General features: G+C 32.1%; 1 protein-coding gene across 4 annotated transcripts in view; it reads right to left on the bottom strand.

Annotated features, from left to right (window-relative positions):
• Positions 1-1,405: 1,405 nt before the first annotated feature.
• The window catches only part of Gdap2 (ganglioside induced differentiation associated protein 2), a 313,619-nt gene continuing 294,068 nt past the window's right edge, over positions 1,406-20,956 (bottom strand). For 3 of the 4 annotated variants that reach the window (XM_074174665.1, XM_074174663.1, XM_074174664.1), the window contains exons 10-12: positions 14,303-14,497; positions 10,526-10,669; positions 1,406-3,131 (exon numbers count right to left, since the gene is read on the bottom strand). In XM_074174665.1, the coding sequence (XP_074030766.1) occupies positions 3,090-3,131; positions 10,526-10,669; positions 14,303-14,497 (381 nt within the window). In that variant the 3' untranslated portion in view covers positions 1,406-3,089. The remainder of the gene's footprint in view (positions 3,132-10,525; positions 10,670-14,302; positions 14,498-20,956) is intronic. The other variant, XM_074174666.1, reaches the window with a different exon arrangement.

Here is a 20,956-nt window from a genome sequence, read left to right as displayed (position 1 = left end):
AAAGTTTTTTTTCTTTTTTAATATGTGTTACTGTTTATAAATCATTTATTTATTACTTATTGTGTATATAAGGATAATGACATTCATGTCATTATCCTTAAAAATTTGAAACTGTTCCATAGTTCCCCTCAAAGTGAATTTCATCAAAGAGGTTTTAGAACCATTTACCGTTAGACGATTTATTTCGGACCACTCCATTACTTTATTGTATACCATTTCTGATGTTACAAGTTCAGTAGTATCTTCACCAGTTATGAGTAGATTTGTCTCGTCATCATATGATATTACTTGGACTTTAGAGATGTCAAGAAGGAAATTAATGAGATCATTAGCATAGATTAAAAATAACAAAGGTCCAAGAATTGAGCCTTGGGGAACTCCCTACTAAACAATGAGAGATTGACTCTGAGTTGTGTTGATGATTACACTCTAGGATCGATCAGTTAAGTATGATTTCATTAAATTCGTAGCTACACCCCTTATACCATAACCCTCAAGCTTAATTAATAAGAGGTCATGATTGACACAATCGAAGGCCCGAGAAAAGTCAATAAATAGCCCACAAATCTGGACTTTTCCATCCATCGTTTGAGAGAATTACCACTGTAGAATATTTAACCAAAAGAAAAATTCAATTGGACTTGGCACAACTTTATAATTTCAAATATTCTGAGTGACGAATATTGAAAAAAAAACTTTTGATCTAGATATCTCGAAAACCAACAATATTTTCGAAATGAAGATATGCATAAAGTGTCTTTTATTTTATATGTAGAAATCGAAAAAGCAATGAAAAATATAGGATGCCATTGAAGAAAACACAGTTGGGATCGGCCCAGAAAAAAATTAACACCCTATGTGACCGCCAATATTTTTATTTTGTCGAGCTCGAGCAATAAGGTAATATTATAGAAATTTACATTTCTATCTGTTTCCTAAATAGAGATATGGAACACCGCGCCACTGTTGCAGGACCCTGTATATGTACAAGAGATGTTTAATGAAAATTTGTTAAATTGTAAGTTAACTATCATTAGAAAGGATTTGTTCATTTATAGTTGTACATTTTTTTTAAATATTTCGTCAATAATTATTTCTATTATTTAAACAGGAGGAAATATTGAGCCGTTTAAATATAAGAGATTTGTCAACAATGTTTTGAACTCTAGTTCAAAAATGTTTTGTGTATTTTGTATATTAAGGGGGACGCTCTCTGAAATAAAAAGATATACAAGATGGACAGTGTATTACTAGTGTGAAAAATAAACCAGTATATGTATTTTAGAAAGTCTAATTATCTGGAAATATTGAATGTAACAACACTCCCAGCATTGTCATTTATATAGTCAAATAATAAATTAGTCATGTGCATTTTTGCAATTGTCAGGATGAATTTACAAATAAATGGTTTTGGTTCACTTTATTTGCAGTAACAGTTTATTTTGCAACTTTTACATTTCATGAGAACAACAATGAAATTTCATATAAAATATACCAGTTGAAAACAGCTGAAACTATCAGCTGATCGAAATCAGCCTTTATTAAAATAGTCTTTTGAAATAATTGAATAAGATTAAAAAATAACAAAACAATTTGATTTGAGTGGTCCTCTATTAACAACACGGTAAATGTTTCATCATATCTGATTACTTATTTTGTAACATTTTTGTTTGGCTCTCTTTATGAAAAATAAATTTGTGACAAGTGGCAAATAATGGTAAAAAATAAGTTTATTTTGAAATACGCAATAAGTAGTTGAAAATAATTTGAAAATTGAATGTCACATAATTTGGGAAACATTTATTATTAGTATTCCTATTGCAAAAAAGCTCAGAGAATTGTACAATTAGATGAACATCATTGGAAGTCCTTGAACAATTTTTATATTTGCAATTATAATGGAGAAATTTACAAGATAATCAACTCCAATGAAGGTGAATGTCACTATTATCAAAATTTACTTGATATTTTTTTACCAAAGTTAATGAAGAATGCACATGAGTTAGGTTATGCTTAAATATATGATATAATAATAAAATGCAAATGTAATTCAGGGGTTATGGTTGAGTCAATAATTAAAGGAAGAATTGCTTTATAAAATCAAAGTCAAATCATTAGTTTTTCTACTTATACCTTAGTTTGGAATATTACTGATCAAGTGTTATAACTTTGAGATGACATATAATTTTGGAAAAAGAAATGAAAATTAATTGAAAATATTTTCTGAAGGAATGATGAAAAAACAAGTCACTACCAAATTGTTTGTACCTCAAACAGGGATTATAAAAATATTTTCATTGAATAATTAGAATTTTGAATACCCCAAATGTTTTCATCCTCCCAGTTGTGAATCATAAATACATATTCGGTCTTCACAATATTCACGAAACAAAAGCACTATTGCTTTCTACTCAACAAATAAAAGGCAATAATTCCACTTTGATGCAACACTACAAATTTGCAAGAATTAAGTGAAAAAAAGTAACAACTCAAAGATCATTTGTATGAATATTCAACTGTGATTACCCTACTGGTTTGTATTCATATAGTATGTATGCTACTGACTTAAAAACTAAGGATTATCCAACTAGAATAAAATAGGGACATATCAACAATTTCAAAATATTTTCATAATAACATCGTATATGAATGTTCAAACTTAACATATTTCACATATCATATTTTACAATGAAGGTTGGTTTCAATTGCTAGACTTCTTTTGGAGATGGTGATCAAATGATTAATAATACAATATGAATCAGGAAACAGTAATAGTCCAATATCAAAACTATAAATTGATTTGAACTAAATTTGAAAAATATAGCAATACATTCACTTTTTAACGAATGTTGAAACTATATATATATATTTACAGTGTAGGTATGGTCAAAACCAATCTCCATCAAAAGTGTTATTTTTGTGACAAAATAAACGAAGGCAGCGGGGTTCATATTATCATTATCATTAAGCTTATCCTAACAAATAACCAGTTGGCACATGTACAATTGTTTTAAGCTTATTCAAAAATATATTGCAACTTATCACTGGGTTATACCACTCAATTCCATTGAAGAGTGTTCCCTAGTCAATTATGAAGGAGCCTCTGGTTGGAAGTATCTTATTCCATTGATCTGAAAAAAAAACCAAACGTTTTATTTAGTTTTATAAACAGATGACTGACTAAAAGAGTTGACTCATTTGACACATAAAAGAACAGTTATTTTGAATGAGTTAGTTGAAAAAGATGGAAATTATATAAAAAAAAATAAGAAAAATAATGAGTATGAAATAAGAGGAAAGCTAGTTTGTGGAGAAAACAAACGATTTCTCTGATGTGGACGTGAACTAATAATATGGGTCAGAAAAATATTATTGACAATGATTCATCAGAAGATGATTGTGGATACTAACAACTGAAACGCCGTAGAGTATGTAGCTTGGTAGTTTTTTCTTTTCCCCTTTTTTCCACTTTCACTTCATAGTGTTTTTGGGAAGTTTGTAACAGTTCTTGAATTCATAAGTTACTTCATTGAATTGTCAAGAAAGCGTTTAATTTCCATCGTTGAAATCAATCAGTGTACATCAGATCGATCAAAAAAAAAGTCGGTGGATTGTGATGGACGGCTTCCCCACTACCCCACTCTTTTTAAAATATTGAAAATAAACTAACACAGTTTCTTATCACATAATGACATGTGATGACACAAAAGACATTATTGATAATATTGTTTAAGATGTATTTCTGTTTGAGCTGAATAACTTGAAATAGTCTAATAATAATAATTTAATAATCACAAGTATATTCTAGTAACTGGAAAAGTCACACCAATACGAAACATTATGGGTTGATACAAATTATTTGAGTGAAGTTCAAATTTGAACATGTGTAAATAAAAAGACAATATATTACAATGTAAAACTAATTTAAACTGATATGTACTGGATAAAAAAAGTAAGACTCTACTGAATATTACTGGAGTTTTATCCCAACACCAAACCGTTATTATAACACCTCGACACGTGTTTTGATCACCAAGTGATCATCTTCAAGGGGAATATTAAACTTTAACTTAATCTTCCTGACGAAGATGATCACTTGGTGATCGAAACACGTGTAGAGGTGTTAAAAATAATGGTTTGGTATTAGGATAAAACTCCAGTAATATACATTACTACACCAAAGGTTCCAAACAGTGCATCACAAGTTGATTGTTTTTCTGTAACCACTCATTAGATCTACCCTCAAAAGAAACATAGCCTAATAAGTTATAAGTTAGTTCATGATACTGCTAGCCGGAACTAATTGAAGTTGTGTCATCAGAAAATACACCATGGGCAACCTGCATATATTCAAAGGTATTCTTCTCTAAATCTATTTTTGCCAAACATTCCTGTAACAGACTCGTTGGTATCACTGTTTCAGATAGGATTCAATAAGTGTATTTCAGTTCCTCTAAAACCATAGTAAGATAACTTTCCAATTACCCTTAAGTAAACCAAATTGGTTGTGGTTCAGAAAACTGTTTTTTCCCTATTTGGTTCTTCAGAATAATTTCTATGAGTTTAGGGAATATGATTATATGATTGTATGATTATATGATTATATGATTATGATTATTTAAATTATTTTTCAGGAGTGATTAATTTTTGGGAAAGAAAGTTTTTGGCTTTCTACTACTCCTTGATACAAAAAAAGAAGGATGAGGGAGTCTTCCCAAGAAAGGAAGGAAGTAACTCTATACATGGATGTGTAGATCATAATAATATAATGTTATCCAATTTGGTACTGAAGAGCCTTAGGGCAAGTGTCTTAAGGCGAAACATCGGTGTATACCAGTGAGGATGGCAGTATTCTATGTAAGTGCAATTTGTTACCATTCATTTAAAGTAGAACTCATGTGAATGATATCTGATTTTTATTCCACAACGAATTTTTGGAATACAAACTGAATAGAGAAGAGTATCTTCTGTATAATTCAGTGTTCATATAGAAGTATTTGTTTCGAAAGAATTTTTTCTTTCGTATAATTCAATGTTTATATGAAAGTAGCTGTTTCAGGAGGACTTTCTTTCAGTTTGTGTCTGAAAGTTACTTCTTTGCATGATCTACACATCCATGTATAGAGTTACTTCCTTCCTTTCTTTGGAAGACTCCCTCATCCTTCTTTTTCTGTATCAAGATGGAGTAGTAGAAAGCCAAAAACTTTCTTTCCCAAAAATGATTATTTACTTTAATGACTTGACGAAAGTTGTAGGTATAAGAATATTCCTTTTTTTGTGTATGGATATCACTATTGAATATTTGAATTAATTACATTTTTGAATGGTTCAAAAATAATATATATACAGCGTGACTCACGGTCGATGGTAGGTTAGACGTTTATGGAAAACGCAAAGCATGATTTTTCTGAAAATTTCACCTCTCACTATCGATCTAAAATATTTTCAGCATTGCGGCGTTGCCACTTCCATCAAAAAGTCCAAGCAACTTTATTTTTTTTAACGGAACACCCCGTATATTAATACATTTTTGGAATTGCTTGATAATGTCCTATACCTATCTCTATCTGTTTTCGAGATAAAAAATAAATTGTGCTAAATATGGTCCAAAACATAGCCTTAATTGAAATTAAGTACATCAGTACTGTCAATTCATGAAAAGTTGATATTTTGATGATAGTTTGGACAAACTCGAAATATTCAAATAACACCAAGAAATCGACTCCATATCATACAGGGCGTGCTAAAATTACTATTATTTCCATTGTGCATAAAAGTAGTCGAAAGTTCATTTTTTCAAATGAAACCCCCTGTATATTACTCGATAAATTAAAAGATGGTGAAAAATGTTTCAAGATGATATATCATGTCCCTATACCTAAATCGTCAAGTTTTCTCTTTTTCTCAATAAAGTCGCTTCTTCTAGAAACATTATTTTTTTTTAGAATTTGGATTTAGGTAGCAGTGGAATTATCAAGCTTATAGCAGTTCGGTTACTTTTATAAGTAATTTACAAAGAGTTATCGACGGTGTTTCGAATCATCTTCCAAAATGAATGCAAATATCGAATATTCAAACGAAGTTCTTATGAAATTATTTATTATACACATGAACAAAGTGATCAAATCATTGTCAGAACGTGTAAGAAATTTAAACAAATGTATCCTGAATTAACACCAATGAACGAGAGGAAGTCTGTAAGGTTACAAAATAATTTCCTTAACTATGGTACAGTTGTTCCCTATGGCCAGGGAACAACTGTAACCATAATCAGTCATTTCTAGGTAAAAAGTAAGATTTTGTGGGCTAAAACATGTGAAAGTACACACAATAACAGAATAGGATGATTCAAAATAACAAAATTGTAAACAAAATATCACATTTTCACAATAAATGCTGAAAATGTTGTCCATTACATTCTAAACACTTTAAAATGTTTTTTTGTACGCGACTTGTGGTTGCTTTTTCAATTTCCTGGGGATCCAGATCTTCAATACTCCGCACTATTCGCCGTCGCAATTCTTCTTTGGTAGGCACTGAGGTACTGTATACCCTTTCTTTTAAAACACCCCATAAAAAAAGTCAACTGGTGTGAGATTGTGTGATCTCGGTGGCCAATCCCACGGCCCTAAACGCCTAAACCAACGATCGTCAAGTTTCCTGGAAACTTCCTGGGTGGAATGAGCTGGCGCTCCGTCTAGTTGAAACCACGAATTTCTATATTCCTCTAAAGGCAAATTTTCAAGAAAATCAGTTACTTGGAGATATCTCTCTGCATTCAGTGTGTCTGCATATATAAAAAAGCTAATTTTATTGTTCTTCAGAATACAGAAAACATTCAGGTCAAATTTTTCTTGAAAACCCATTTCTTTTGTAACATGAGGATTATGATCAGCCCAAAAATGTTTATTCCTTCTATTGAAAATACCATCCCTCGTAAATTTTGATTCGTCGCTTCAAATTATTTTTGACAAAAATTTCCGATCTTTCTGTGTATGAATCAAAAGGCATTCTACGTTCGAAGTCTTCTGCTTTTAGAGCTTGAACTTTGCTAAATTTATACGGATGCATTCCGTGATTTTTTAAAATTCGTTGTACTGAAGCATGTGATACACCTAAATCTTTTTCTGTACTGCGAATGGAAGCTTCTGGATATGCAGAAAAATATGCCAAAACATTAACAGTATTGTCTTCATTTGACGTAACAGGTTTTGGTAATGTTGAAGGCGCTTTTAACATGGAGCCATAGTTAGGGAATTTTGTAATCTTACAAACTTCCCCTCGTTCATTGGTGTTAATTCACGATACATTTGGTTGAATTTTCTACAAGTTCTGGCAATTATTTGATCACACTGTCCGTGTATAATAAATAATTTCATAAGAACTTCGTTTGAATAATCAATATTTGCATTCATTTTTGGCGATTTTTTGAAACACCGTCAATAACCATTTATCAATTACTTATAAAAGTCACCAAACTGTCATAAGCTTGATATTTCCACGGCTACCTAGAAATCAAATTCTTTAAAAATTATTTTTTGTACAACTGTTATTGAAAATCTCTTTGATAGAAACACTTCAATCAGAACACCTACCAAAAAATCATTTAGAAAAGTTCACACATGCAGTTCGTGCTATTGGTAATATTAAATCCCTGTGAAGTTACTGACGATGACGAAGTAGTATTCAGTCCAACTATAGAAAGTCCTTCATGACTAACCAATAATCCTCCTTAAAATAACGTGAGTTGGCGTATGTAGTTGTAACATATGCCTTGTAATCCAAAGATCGTGTGTTCAAATCCCATGGACCCTATAATTTTTTTTATTATCAGCAGTAACGTTATACAAAAAAAATTGTATGATACATTTGTTAAAAGTGATTTTATTTTGCTCGTGAGTTTGCTCCACTTGCTGACGCTCGTTTTGCAATAATCCCCACTCACAAAATAAAATGCCACTTTCAACACTTGTAGGTAAAACGTGAATAACAATTTTTCCACAGAAACGGCTTTATTAAGAAAACTTGACGATTTAGGTATAGGGACATGTATATCATCTTGAAGCATTTTTCACCATCTTTCAATTTATCGAGTAATATACAGGGGTTTCATTTGAAAAAATGAACTTTCGACTACTTTTATTCACAATGGAAATAATAGTAATTTTAGCACGCCCTGTATGATATGGAGTCGATTTTTTGGTCTTATTTGAATATTTCGAGTTTGTCCAAACTATCATCAAAATATCAACTTTTCATGAATTGAGAGTACTGATGTACTTAATTTCAATTAAGGCTATGTTTTGGACCGTATTCAGCACAATTTATTTTTTATCTCGAAAACAGTTAGAGATAGGTATAAGACATTATCAACAAAAAAGTACATATTAAAATACTAGAGCGATTTCAAAAATGTATTAATATACGGGGTGTTCCATTTAAAAAAATATAATTGCTAGGACTTTTTGATAGAAGTGGCAACGCCGCAATGCTGAAAATATTTTAGATCGATAGAACAGGTAAGGAAATGTGAGAGGTGAAATTTTCAGAAAAATTATGCTTTGCCTTTTTCAAAAAAGTCTAACCTACCATCGACCGTGAGTCACGCTGTATAAAGTGGATAATCTTAGCGACTGGAGAAATGTATGGTAAAATGGATTAACAGGGTCTCTTAGTTGAAAAATCAAAAATCAAACTCTGCTTTACTTTGCCAAGCTTTCGCTTCTAATGGGAAGCTTCTTCAGGGAAGTAAAAATGAGTGAAAAACAATAAATTGAAGATATAAATTGAAGTAAAAGTTAACATGTATACCCACAAAAAAAATCGTATACATGTTAACTTTTACGTCAAAATTTATATCTTCAATTTATTGTTTTTCAACTCATTTTTACTACTCTGAAGAAGCTTCCCATTAGAAGCGAAAGCTTGGCAAAGTAAAGCAGCGTTTGATTTTTGATTTTTTGACTGAGAGATCCTGTTAATCCATATATACAGGGTGTCCCTGGACTTCCTCTTTTCCTCTCGGGAATGTATAGATGGGGTCAAAATATCACCAGTACTTCATATAACTTTTTTTCCTAAAATCCTTCGTTATCAAGTAACGGGCCCTCGAAGTTACAAAATGAAAAATGTTTTTCTTTGATAACTTTTCAAGTGAATATTCAAAATCATCCAAATTTTGGTAATTGACTAAACAAATGAATTCCTTCGATGAGCTTTCATGCAGGAGTCAGTTGTTTTGCTACAAAGTCAGGAACGGACTACCCCCGATGGTCCACACCCCAAAACTTTGAAATGACAGATATTTTTCAATATTTTTCAACAAATTAAGGTTACTTGGACAATTTTATAAATAAAAGTACTCGTGTGGAAAGTCGATCGGAGCAACGAGTCTTGATAAAAATGTAGTTTCAATCGACGACATCAAACCCGCTCGTCCACCATTATTTGAAATGAATAATTATCAAAGCAGAAATAATAATGATAACGTTAATTCAACAACATTTATAACAGGAATAATACAAAGTATGCTAAAATGAAGTCGTAAACAAAAAGTACAGTACCTATATGGAAGTTTAAGTCACAATTGTGATAGCAGATATTTTTTCAAAAGAAATATCAAGTTCTGTAGATTCGTGGTGTTTTTAAACTAACAAGCTACTCTACTATGAAATATTGAATTCATTCCATATTTTGTATGTACATAATACGTGTGGAATAATCACGTATACATTCCCGAGAGGAAAAGAGGAAGTCCAGGGACACCCTGTATATATATATATATATATATATATATATATATATATATATATATATATATATATATTTTATTTATTTTGAATGATGCAGCAAATTTTCCTTTATTTTCAGTATTTTATTATTAATATATGTTACAAAAAGAATTTGAAACTTTATAACTCCTATTTACTATATGCGAGTATGGTCATGCTATCATCATCAAGGCTCTACTAAAACTGCAGTCTGGTTGAAAAACTCCAGACTTCATCAGAAGCTGGCAAATTGGACTGTAACGAAACGTTGTGTGTAAAATACACACATCACGGAGCGAAACCCGAGAAAACAGCTCATCAACAGCTCATACCTACATTTATAAATTATTTGTGTAATATTAAATCTGTTAAAATCTGTTTTTCCGTTGAATAGGTGTCGCCCCTTTACGAACGACAACCCTCAGAAGTAGAAACGTATTCGAGCTGAGGATTTAGGAGGTCTTACCTTTTATCATGCGATTCCTTACATATTTTTTACAAGAGAACTTTTATGACCATAACTGACAATTAACAACAGTAAAAACAGTTGTTTGATTGACTGACCAATATTCAACAATTTTAGGAAAACATTCTCGAAATTTTATTTTTTGTTGTGTGAAAAGTGACATCTGCATGACTGAATTTTCAAATTTCATATGAAGGCTACTTAACAATTTATAAAAAAATCCTCATCTTTCATTTCGTTTCAAGTAGTATCATTCAAATTCCATAATTTTCTATCTGAAAATACTTACAGTCATATCATATTCGGTAATAAATGCGGGAATTTCAAGTTGTTCCCGTGACATTACTGAATACAAATACTCCACACCTGGCAAGCTGTGAACCTTTTGCTTTATTGCAGGTGCCATAAATGTTGTGAACCACCATGTCATCATCTGAAAAAATATATTGTAATATTATCTCTTGAAAATAATTTTAGAATCTTTTGAAAATGTAAAATGTTTTTTGAAGAAAGTCACAACAAAACTTTTCAAGACTGTATAACTGATACAAAGAATATTCGTAATTTTTAAAGTCTTTATGAAGGGTTGAATGATTTCACTATAATGGTTTTATAAAACCTTTAAATGTCAGGGACATGTTACACATAAAAAATGATGTCAAAACGAAAATACTATAGAAATAATCTTATTTACTTCTATTTCAATTTGAATGTATTAGGTATGAAGTGTATATTTGTTTCAAGGTGGTTGACAACGTTTCGTGGTGTATTTCATCAGTTCAAACTTCCATTGTTTAATATAATATAAATTGATTCGAAATCCCTGAAAAAAATCAAATAGATTAACCGAAAATAATTTTATTGAACAAAAAAAAAATCAGTTTTTTGTTTAATAAAATTGTTATTTTCGGTTAATCTGTATAACTTTTTTCAGGGATTTCAAAAAAATTGTAATTTCAGTTTTTTGTTTAATAAAATTGTTATTTTCGGTTAATCTTTTTAATTTTTTTCAGGGATTTCAAATCAATTTATATTTTATTAGACAATGGAAGTCCGAACTGAAGTCCGAAGTGCATAATTTTGATTTGTAAAATGTATGGACTGATTCGTTTATTATATATACACAACCAAAATCGAAGCAAATCAAATCCCTCCAATGCATTCTGTGAGTTCATCGGATTTCATGATTTATACTTTACTTTTCAAACTTACAAATAAGTTGGCAACCTAAGAGGTCATTCGGATAATCTTCTTTACATGAAACCCCTTGATAGAAAACGTTGTTGATTGAATTTAATTTTTTACATTTCAGTAAGCTTCATGTTGATAAGAAAATCATTGAAAATAAATATTACTCCAAAAAGAACTCTTTTCCTAAAGAATTGAACTGCAGCACTCTTCTGGATTTATTTTTTACCAGACGTTCTAGTTGTACCTTTCACAATTTTTCTCATCATTATATCTTGACAAATACCACATAATACCCACAAGCTGAAAAATAGATAAGGTTTTTTCAAATCACCTAACAGATAAGCGAGCCAGTGATGGACCAGTAATATACAGGGTGTTTCCTAACTATTCGGAGTTGCTTCGTTTCTGAGATACAGGGCGTTGAAGTTGAAAAAAAACAGTATTTACAAAATATCATAAATATCCGTACACCGATTTGGTTCAAATTTGCTACAGTTATTTGAAGTAATAAGATGCTTATTTAGCCCTAAGTAGATTGAAATTATTAGGTCCAGTGGAGTGTCAGTGGCCATCACAGCCAACAATATTGGGAAAAAAGTACGCCACTGACTTGTTTTTGTAGTTTTGTTTCAGGTTAATCAACTAAAACTAACTTTTTCGTAACTTGTGCTTTCTTCATATCTAGCTCCGCTTTCGAGAAAAAAAATTGAATCCACTTTAAACTTTGCATGTGGATTAGCAAATGGAAATGCTGAAGAAGCACGGATAATTTACTAGGACAGATATCTTAACAGGGTAATTCCATGTGTTAAAACATTTAGAATGCTACATGCAAGATTATGTTTTGATAAAAATGCAAGTGATGGAACACCAGAAACTGTAACAACGCCTGAACTGGAAGAAGCTATACTTGATGCGATAGAATAAGATCCTTGAAATAGTACCGGACGAAAAAAAAATTTCACGAAATGCTATTATGAACTTTCACAATGACCATTTTTAGGCCGACAAAAATCCCCACGTTATTAGACAAAGTCATTTTCAGCAACAATTTGGGTAGGAATGATTGGTGACTATCTTATTTGCCCATTTTTTGTACCAGCAAGATCAACAGGTGAATCCTACAGGGAAATTTTGCGAGATCATTTATCCATTTTGTTAGAAGTGCCGATACTTGTAAGAAGCGACATGTGGTTTCTGCACGACGACAATCCAGCTCATTTTAGTGTTTTTGCTCGTCAGCATCTTTACATCAACTACCTTAATCGCTGAATTGGACGTGCAAGACCTCAAAAATGGTCAGCTCGCAGTCCTGATATGAATCTTCTAGATTTCTATTTATGGGTTCTTGTTTATAGAACTTCTGTACAAGATGTGAATATGACTTGCGAAATCGAATAATTGACAATTTTAATATCGTAAGGAATTTTTAATTTCTTCCCACCAGAGAACATAAAACTCATAAAACAAGTCAACAAGGGAAACCGCATGGACATTTGGGAAAACTTGAACATCCATAAATTTAACAGTCATAAATCACTTATCGAGGAACAAGTACAAATCAAAACACAACAAGACCTCACATTCAATATATTAAACAAAACCATACACATTCCTAGAGAAGATCTAACACAAAGAATAGTACCTGATGCAGTACAAATACAGGCAAATACCTAAAATACCTTAGTTGAGACGTTCGGACCGCATAAAGAGGCAGACGGCAGGATGACAAGTTCAGTTTGAGGAGTGCCTAGAAGATGACAGTACGACCAGCTGTCGAAAGCGCACGCAGATAATTAATAGAAGATATAAAGCTTCAAATCCTTTTTGTGAAATTCAATATTAAAATACTGAAAATAAAGGAATATATATATATATAGATATATATATATATATATATATATATATATATATATATATATATATATATATATATACCTATTGCATATAGGAATTTATGTTGATACTCATTCTTCAGAGACTGGCTTGAACATTTAAAGTTCATTTCTGATTTTTACTGCCAGTCTACAAGCATAGCCCATTGACTAATAAGAAAGTTTTTCTTCCTTATTCAGAGGAATCGGGCAAATTTCGGATATGCAGTTGGTTAGTACCTCATCCACTAGATAGAGTGACATTTTGTTGTTCGCTACAACTTAGGAAAAGGAATGAAATACTCTGAAAGAATTCCGATTTTCAATTATGGAATATCATTGACTTTAGGTCAATGATGGCCACTATCTTGCACTGATGAGTGGCTAATGAGCCCGAAACCGGTCTGCAAGTGTGCCCGTTCCAAAATTGAAGGTGGACTCTTTCAGTTGTATTGCCAATTGCATATGCAGGAAATTTTCTGTGAAGATTCCTGCACTGACGCCTGTCGGATACGATTCAACGCCCTGCGTGGTATTAGCGAGGGGAGTAGTTGTTTTCTGATAGGCGTTAATCCATTCAACCTACTGTGCAGGTATATTCGAGACTGGCTTGAACGTTTAAAATTCATTTCTTCAGATTCATTATTTTAACACCTCGAAACATGTTTAGATCTCAAACTGTTTGATCGTCCTCTTGAAGATGCCCAGTCGGTGATCAAAACACGTGTCGAGGTGTTAAAATAACGGTTTGGTGTTAGGAAAAAACTTCACTAATAGTCATTACTACACCAAAGGTTCCAAACAGTGCATCACAAGTTTTTAATTGTGTACGATCGCAGAACTGTAAAAATTTATTGGTTATGTAGTTAAAGTCATTGATGCAAATTATACACAATGAAGAAATTCAGTTAGTAAATATTGAACACGTCGGTTTTGTAAACTGTTGAGGGGGTTTCTCACAATAAGTGTAATTCTAATAGGACAATATTACAATATCTTACCTTTGTCCAGAAAGTAGGATGAACAACATAGAATGCCTTCAAATTTTTCTTATATTTGTATGGCAGAACATTGTACACTTCTTTGAGCCAAGAGAAAGAAGGGTAATTATTGCTTGATGTCAAAGTATGGAAATATGCGATAACGTAGTCCCCCCTTACGATAGGGTCTAATAGGGTGATGAGGTACAGCAAAGCCTGAAACATTAAAAAAAATGCTCTGATGACTGTATAAAATAATATTATAAATAGAAAAATATAGACACATGTGATTACAAATATTTCAAAATGCATTCATTAATAAAAATAATAATAATGAAAATAATATTTTCCAAACACATAAGATGGAATTATGTCTCTTCTTTAACGAAAGTTGATTGGAGGCTTGAATCATCGAGACAACACACGTCTCGTATCCCATTTGTGATGGCGGGGCAGAATCAGGGCAGGCGCAGAGTATGTGCTCTGCTACCAGGACTGAAGAATAATTTACTCAAACGTTAACAGACCGTGGTACATTTTCCTCAATCTGGTGGATTCCTGATCGGCGTAATGCGATTGCCTTTGTCAGGTAGGTGAGCAACACAAATCTGTGATTTGGAAAGTAGGTCTCCTGTGACGCCCTCCTATGGCTGCAGGGTATTATTTGCACCCACGCTTTCCTGATTTTCTCAGGTAGCCAATAACCATCCATGCCAGAATGTACAACTCTGCAATTCTGCCTATGAACCCTCTTCTGGAAAATTCTCTATAACAGCCATAATGGCATACTGAAGATATTCCTTGAGAGAATCCTGTTGATTGGTTGAATTTAAGGTTGTCGCATGTTCACGGAGCAAGATTCTCACCTTCATGACCGCAGCAACCTTTCCATACTAGGGCATCTATTACACCTGATCTAAAAATAATAATAAATCTTCATTTTCCGTTGACAGTCAAATCTATGGTAATTGTCAATCCTAATCCTAAAGGTTATTAAAAGTATTAAAAAGAGAATAAAAACATTTCTTCAATAAAAAAGTTTCAAGTCTTTTTGAAATGTCTCACATTTTCATGTTGTTTAATGATATTTGGGAGTATTTTGAAAATTCATGGGGCAAAATATGTAGTATTCACTTTTGCAAATGGAATATACATGGATTGTTTACTTCTAGTATCATAACCATGAATATCTTCATTCATTTCCAAAAACGAATTGTTTTTAAAAATATTAACAGGTGTATCAAAAATGTACATACATGTAAGAGGTCCCTGAATAGAATATTTACCAAGGTATGACTAATAAAAACATCCGATGCTGAGGTGGAAGTTTCCCAGAGACATACCATCCGAGCCTTGAATCAATTTGGGTGTAGTAAATTGTCAGTAACTGTGCCTTATTGAGAAAATCTCGAAGATTCAAAAGAAGCAAATTCAGGGAATTAAATTTGCCCACAGTGTGTTTTTCAACTTGAAAATTCATCTAATTATACACCCCAAGAAACCTGACAAATTCTTGAGACAGATTGTCTGATTTACTCTAAAATCTAGATTTTCAATTGCCTTCCGACGATTGTGAAAACGTACTACCTTTGTTTTTTCCTATTGGAAAATAAAGAACGTTCATTGAAAAAAATTAAAATATTATTCATCACATCACTAAATTTACGATTTAGTAAATTAGTGTCAGATGAAGTTAACACAAATGATAAATCATCTGCGTAGGCAGAGTGATGACAACTTTTTAAAATGCAATCAATCTGATCTAATATACAAAATAAACAACACGGGCCCCAAGACGGATCCTTGTGGGAGATCCATATCTGCTACCCAGATGGAGTTTGTTTCTCCCCTGATGCAGATTCTTCTTTTTCTGATCAAGGATTTAATGCAAGACAGATTCATAACATATCCTGCTCTTGAGGAAGCGATGAGACACTTCCTAGCTGCATCACCTATTCTTTTAATGTTCGTTAGTAGGACTAAGAGTTGAAGAACAGAAAAGCCCTTGCTCTTGATCCGATATCACAGGAAGGACAGTTGGGTTCATTGAGCCGAAGTTCATATCCTCTGTAGGCCAAGGCCAGATTCTTTGGTTAGGTACTTCATTGTCCAAAAAAGGTCCTTCGAGTAGCTAAACAGGAAGGGTCTAAAAAACAGAACCCCACATTATTGTGGCAAGGCTTTCGACTACTTTTATTCACAATGGAAATAATAGTAATTTTAGCACGCCCTATATGATATGGAGTCGAGTTTGTCCAAACTATCATCAAAATATCAACTTTTCATGAATTGAGAGTACTGATGTACTTAATTTCAATTAAGGCTATGTTTTGGACCATATTTAGCACAATTTATTTTTTATCTCGAAAACAGATAGAGATAGGTATAGGACATTATTAACAAAAAAGTATTAAAATACCAGAGCGATTCAAAAAATGTATTAATATACGGGGTGTTCCATTAAAAAAAATAAAGTTGCTAAGACTTTTTAATGGAAGTGGCAACGCCGCAATGCTGAAAATATTTTAGATCGATAGAACAGGTAAGGAAATATGAGAGGTGAAATTTTCAGAAAAATCATGCTTCGCGTTTTCCAGAAACGTCTAACCTACCATCGACCGTGAGTCACGCTGTATAATGAACATTATACTGAATTTCCGTAAAATTATATTGATTAAGAAAATTATAAAATTTTTGTTAGAACCATGAGATTTTTAATTTAAAATACAATTGTTCAGTATCGCCAATAGTTTCGGAGTTTTTTCATGTTGAAATTCACTCAAAAATGAATTCTTGGCTCATTTTTGTGAGATCAATATTTGGTATAAAGGGTATAGCTTGTATAATGTTGAAAAGTGCCCCCAACGATACCGCTGTTCATGATATAGTACCTTTAGCGTATCAAAGCAACGGCGAAGGGGAGCTGTCATAAAAGAGATCTTGTCACGGCGGATTGTAAGACTATTGAAATAAATACCAATATTTATTGTTGATACTAGTTCATTAATACCTGAACCACATCAATAACAAAACAACTGCAACCAAAAGTAATTGATAATAATTATTAACACAATTAGTATCCCAAATAGTATTACCATTTACCTTATTTGAAAAAAAATCTTATATCAGAAGTTTGTTTAGTTGATTAAATTGTTCTTGAAAGGATATTGATAGTGAAATATACTTAAAGAGAAGAATATACTTGATCTTCTAATGCAATGGTTACGTTGTTGATGATCTTTGACCTTTTTACGCCATTTCATTGATACTCAATTCTTAAAACTGAAAAAATTAAAACCTTGGAGTGGAAATTCTGAGTAAAACATTTCAGAACAGAAATGGGTAAATGCAATATTTTTTCACAATTACATAAAGAGGCAAAGAAAGCTGAAAACATATTTTTTGGGTCAATCCCAACTACATGAATTTTGTTTGTATTTTTCTCAATATTTTTTCGACACTAAAATCGGTTGAATAACGTTAGGGTATATGACATTTGTAAATTACGGTATCTGAAAATTCACCTGTATACCTCTTTTGTGTTGATAATAATAATCTAATTATATTGGTTGCGATATTGTTAGATGATTTTTCACTAATATACTCAGATATACTCTTTCGTATCTATATTTTGATTCAGTCGGGAGATATACGACGTGTGTATCTAGTCCGATTTGAAGACTAATTTTCAAAGGTCTTAGTACAGCGCAAAACTGAATGAAAAAAAAGTTGTCCAATCGATTGAACAAATGCACAGGTACAATTATTTGGGGCTGTAATATAATTTAGTACAAAAAATACAGAATGTCAGACACATTTTTCATTTACTGTCCGATTTAACTGAAATTTGATACATCTTCAATCGTAACCATTATGAACTTGAATCTAATGTGGTTCAAAAATGATAATGTTATGAAATTAAGAAGATCGGCGGTAATTAGCTCAGTCGTTCTCTTGTCGTTCAACACATACAATTTACACTATTGACAGTAGAAAAATCATGAATAATAAATAATATTTGCTTCCAGCAACAGTTCATTATTTATTTATGGGCAGGTATAATAAATGAAACATTTTTGAGCTATCTGAAGAGTAGGTGGACAACCGTTTTTATGATTTTTGCAAAATGTCCGCCAGTCTTGCAAGAATTACCTTCAAATCAGAATTATCTGGTTTTAGTTAGAAAGGGTTTCAGCACAATTTGTCCTTCTCCTCCGATGTCCCCGGATCTAAATTTATTTAGGACTACATCAAAAAGCGTATCTATGTACGTGAATGAAATAACGAACACTATCGCTGAAGGGCGATATTGTTCACCTGATATTGTTCACTAAATGTAAGTTTTGATTAAAAGTGTAGTTTCTCATTAAAATAACATTTTCAATTGTTATAACTAAATATTACTAATACAAATTGAATAAAAACTAAAGAAAAATATATTTCATAAAGTAAAATTTTGTTTTAATTCGTAATAACTATAGTTGTTTTACCAATAGGAGTGAATTTTTTGGCTATGACGTGCTGAGATAATCCTTTGAAAAATCTATAATTATTTACTCAAGCTTTTAAAAAATAACTAAAATCGAAACTAATAAATATATAAAAATCTGATCAACATCTCTCACAATCAATAAAATCAGGCCAAGATGGAGAATCTAGAACAAAATCAGCATAGGACTTATTTATTGAATTAAATCCTTATTTACATTTATGTAGAGTTTGCATATCTATTGAAAGTAGTAGATTACAGCCGGTTCTGGGCCTCCCCCACCACTATGACGTATTAATTGCTTTTTTTGTTGTTGTTTAGTAACATCAAGGCGATGTGACCTTGAAGGGTCTGGTGCATGGATCGTTCAGAATTTTTTTCATATGAGATTTTGTGTGTGTGTGTGTGTGTGTGACATAGTGACGTAATTACATTTGATTGGTGTGTGTGTGAGAATGCACGGTACAGGGTTTTCATCATGTGCTTGTCTATGCACAAACATAAGTCTGCATACTTCGAAGATCCTTCAAGTAATGAATGTTCCATCGGTGTGAGCCCACCAAGTTAGTAGTGGTGTGACGTCACAGCAACAACCGTTACTCATACGGACATTTTTAGAGAGAAATTAAAAATTTGCTATAAAAATGTTAACATGACTGGTGCAAAGTTTCAATCACTTGGCTATTTTCTTAAACAAACCTTTGATTTCGAAAAAGCAGAGGCAACTAAAAAAATGTAAATAATTTCGATAGAACTATTATTATTATTATAAATTTTAAAGAACAATAAATACTATTATATAGAAAATACAACTGGGTACAAAAAATTACTTATTGATCTAAATGAGGTTTTCAAACACTTATAGCCTAAATTTCAGTATGTCTTCCTCCACGTTCAATACAAATGATGGTCTGCATTTTTAATACATCGGGGATTTATATTTGCACAGCACTCGCGAATGGTATTTTCCAGATGTTGTATGTCAGTAAATGGTCTACTTCGGTAAACTTTTTGTTTCAGGTAACCCCACAAGAAAAAGTCTAAAGGCGTCAAGTCAGGTGATCTAGGTGGCCAATAATGTTCCCAGTTACGTCCAATAACTTTGCCTCTGAACATTTGTTGGAGGGACTGTTTTACAGCAACCGTGTGATGTATTGGTGCGTCATCAAGCGACCATAGGCAGTATTTAATATTTAAAGGCATATTATCTAAAACTTCACTAACCTCATTATTTAAAAGGTTGAGATAACCGACGGATGATAAATTTTCCCTAAAGAAAAATGGCCCAATTATTTGGTCGTTAAGTATCCCACACCATACATTAGTTTTAAAGGAATACTGATCACCACATTCAACTGTGAAATTGTGATTTTCTTGGGCCACCATCGGCAATTTTGAGAACTTACCGTTCCATTTGAAGAGAACGTTGCCTCATCTGTCCATAAAATTTTATACGGAAACTTTACATTTTCTTCTCTCTCTCCTTGAAACCAGAATGAAAAACCCAAACGGACATCAAAATCTGGTTCTTTTGAAGTGTTAATAAATTTTGGCTTGTAAGGCCAAAATTTATTCTTTAATAAAATTTTTCTAACACTTTCTCTCTTGTAATCTGTATTTTTTATAATATCAGTTATACTCGTTTGCCCGTGTTCAATAACTTTTGAACAAATGTTAAGTTGGGCCACCTCATCATATTTACTTGGAGTGTGCTTTTTCTTAAATTGATTTGCTATGGATCCTGTTTCTCTGAATTTCGACATCATTCGTGACACAGTAGTATGTTGAACAGTTTTTCCTGGATGCCGTTCATTAAAAATGTTAGCTACCTGCCGGTATGGTGTATTCTCACCACATATTAAAACTATTTCTATTCTTTCCTGAAGAGACAACAAGCATGCATTTTGTTTGTCAAAAACTACTTAGAAATTTTATTCAACGCCCTAGTTAGTGTTTATAAATAATCTGTAAATACTGAATATTGAAATTTTAATGTAATTTCAACTCTAGTAATTTTATTAATATTTATTTCAGTTTTTGAGTTGTGTCTGCTTTTTCAAAATTGAAGGTACTGACGTTTGTTCAAGAAAATAGCCAAGTGATTGAAACTTTGCACCAGTCATGTTAAAAAATTTTTAACACATTTTTAATTTCTCTTTACCCGTGGATTGGGCTACCTATCGGGC

The sequence above is a fragment of the Leptinotarsa decemlineata genome, unplaced genomic scaffold, assembly GCF_025532065.1.
Source record: "Leptinotarsa decemlineata unplaced genomic scaffold, Ldec_3_MD MMD2_tig00000690_RagTag_RagTag, whole genome shotgun sequence".
In the NCBI taxonomy this organism is placed as follows: Eukaryota; Metazoa; Arthropoda; class Insecta; order Coleoptera; family Chrysomelidae; genus Leptinotarsa; species Leptinotarsa decemlineata.
This window is presented reverse-complemented; position numbering and strand designations above follow the sequence as displayed.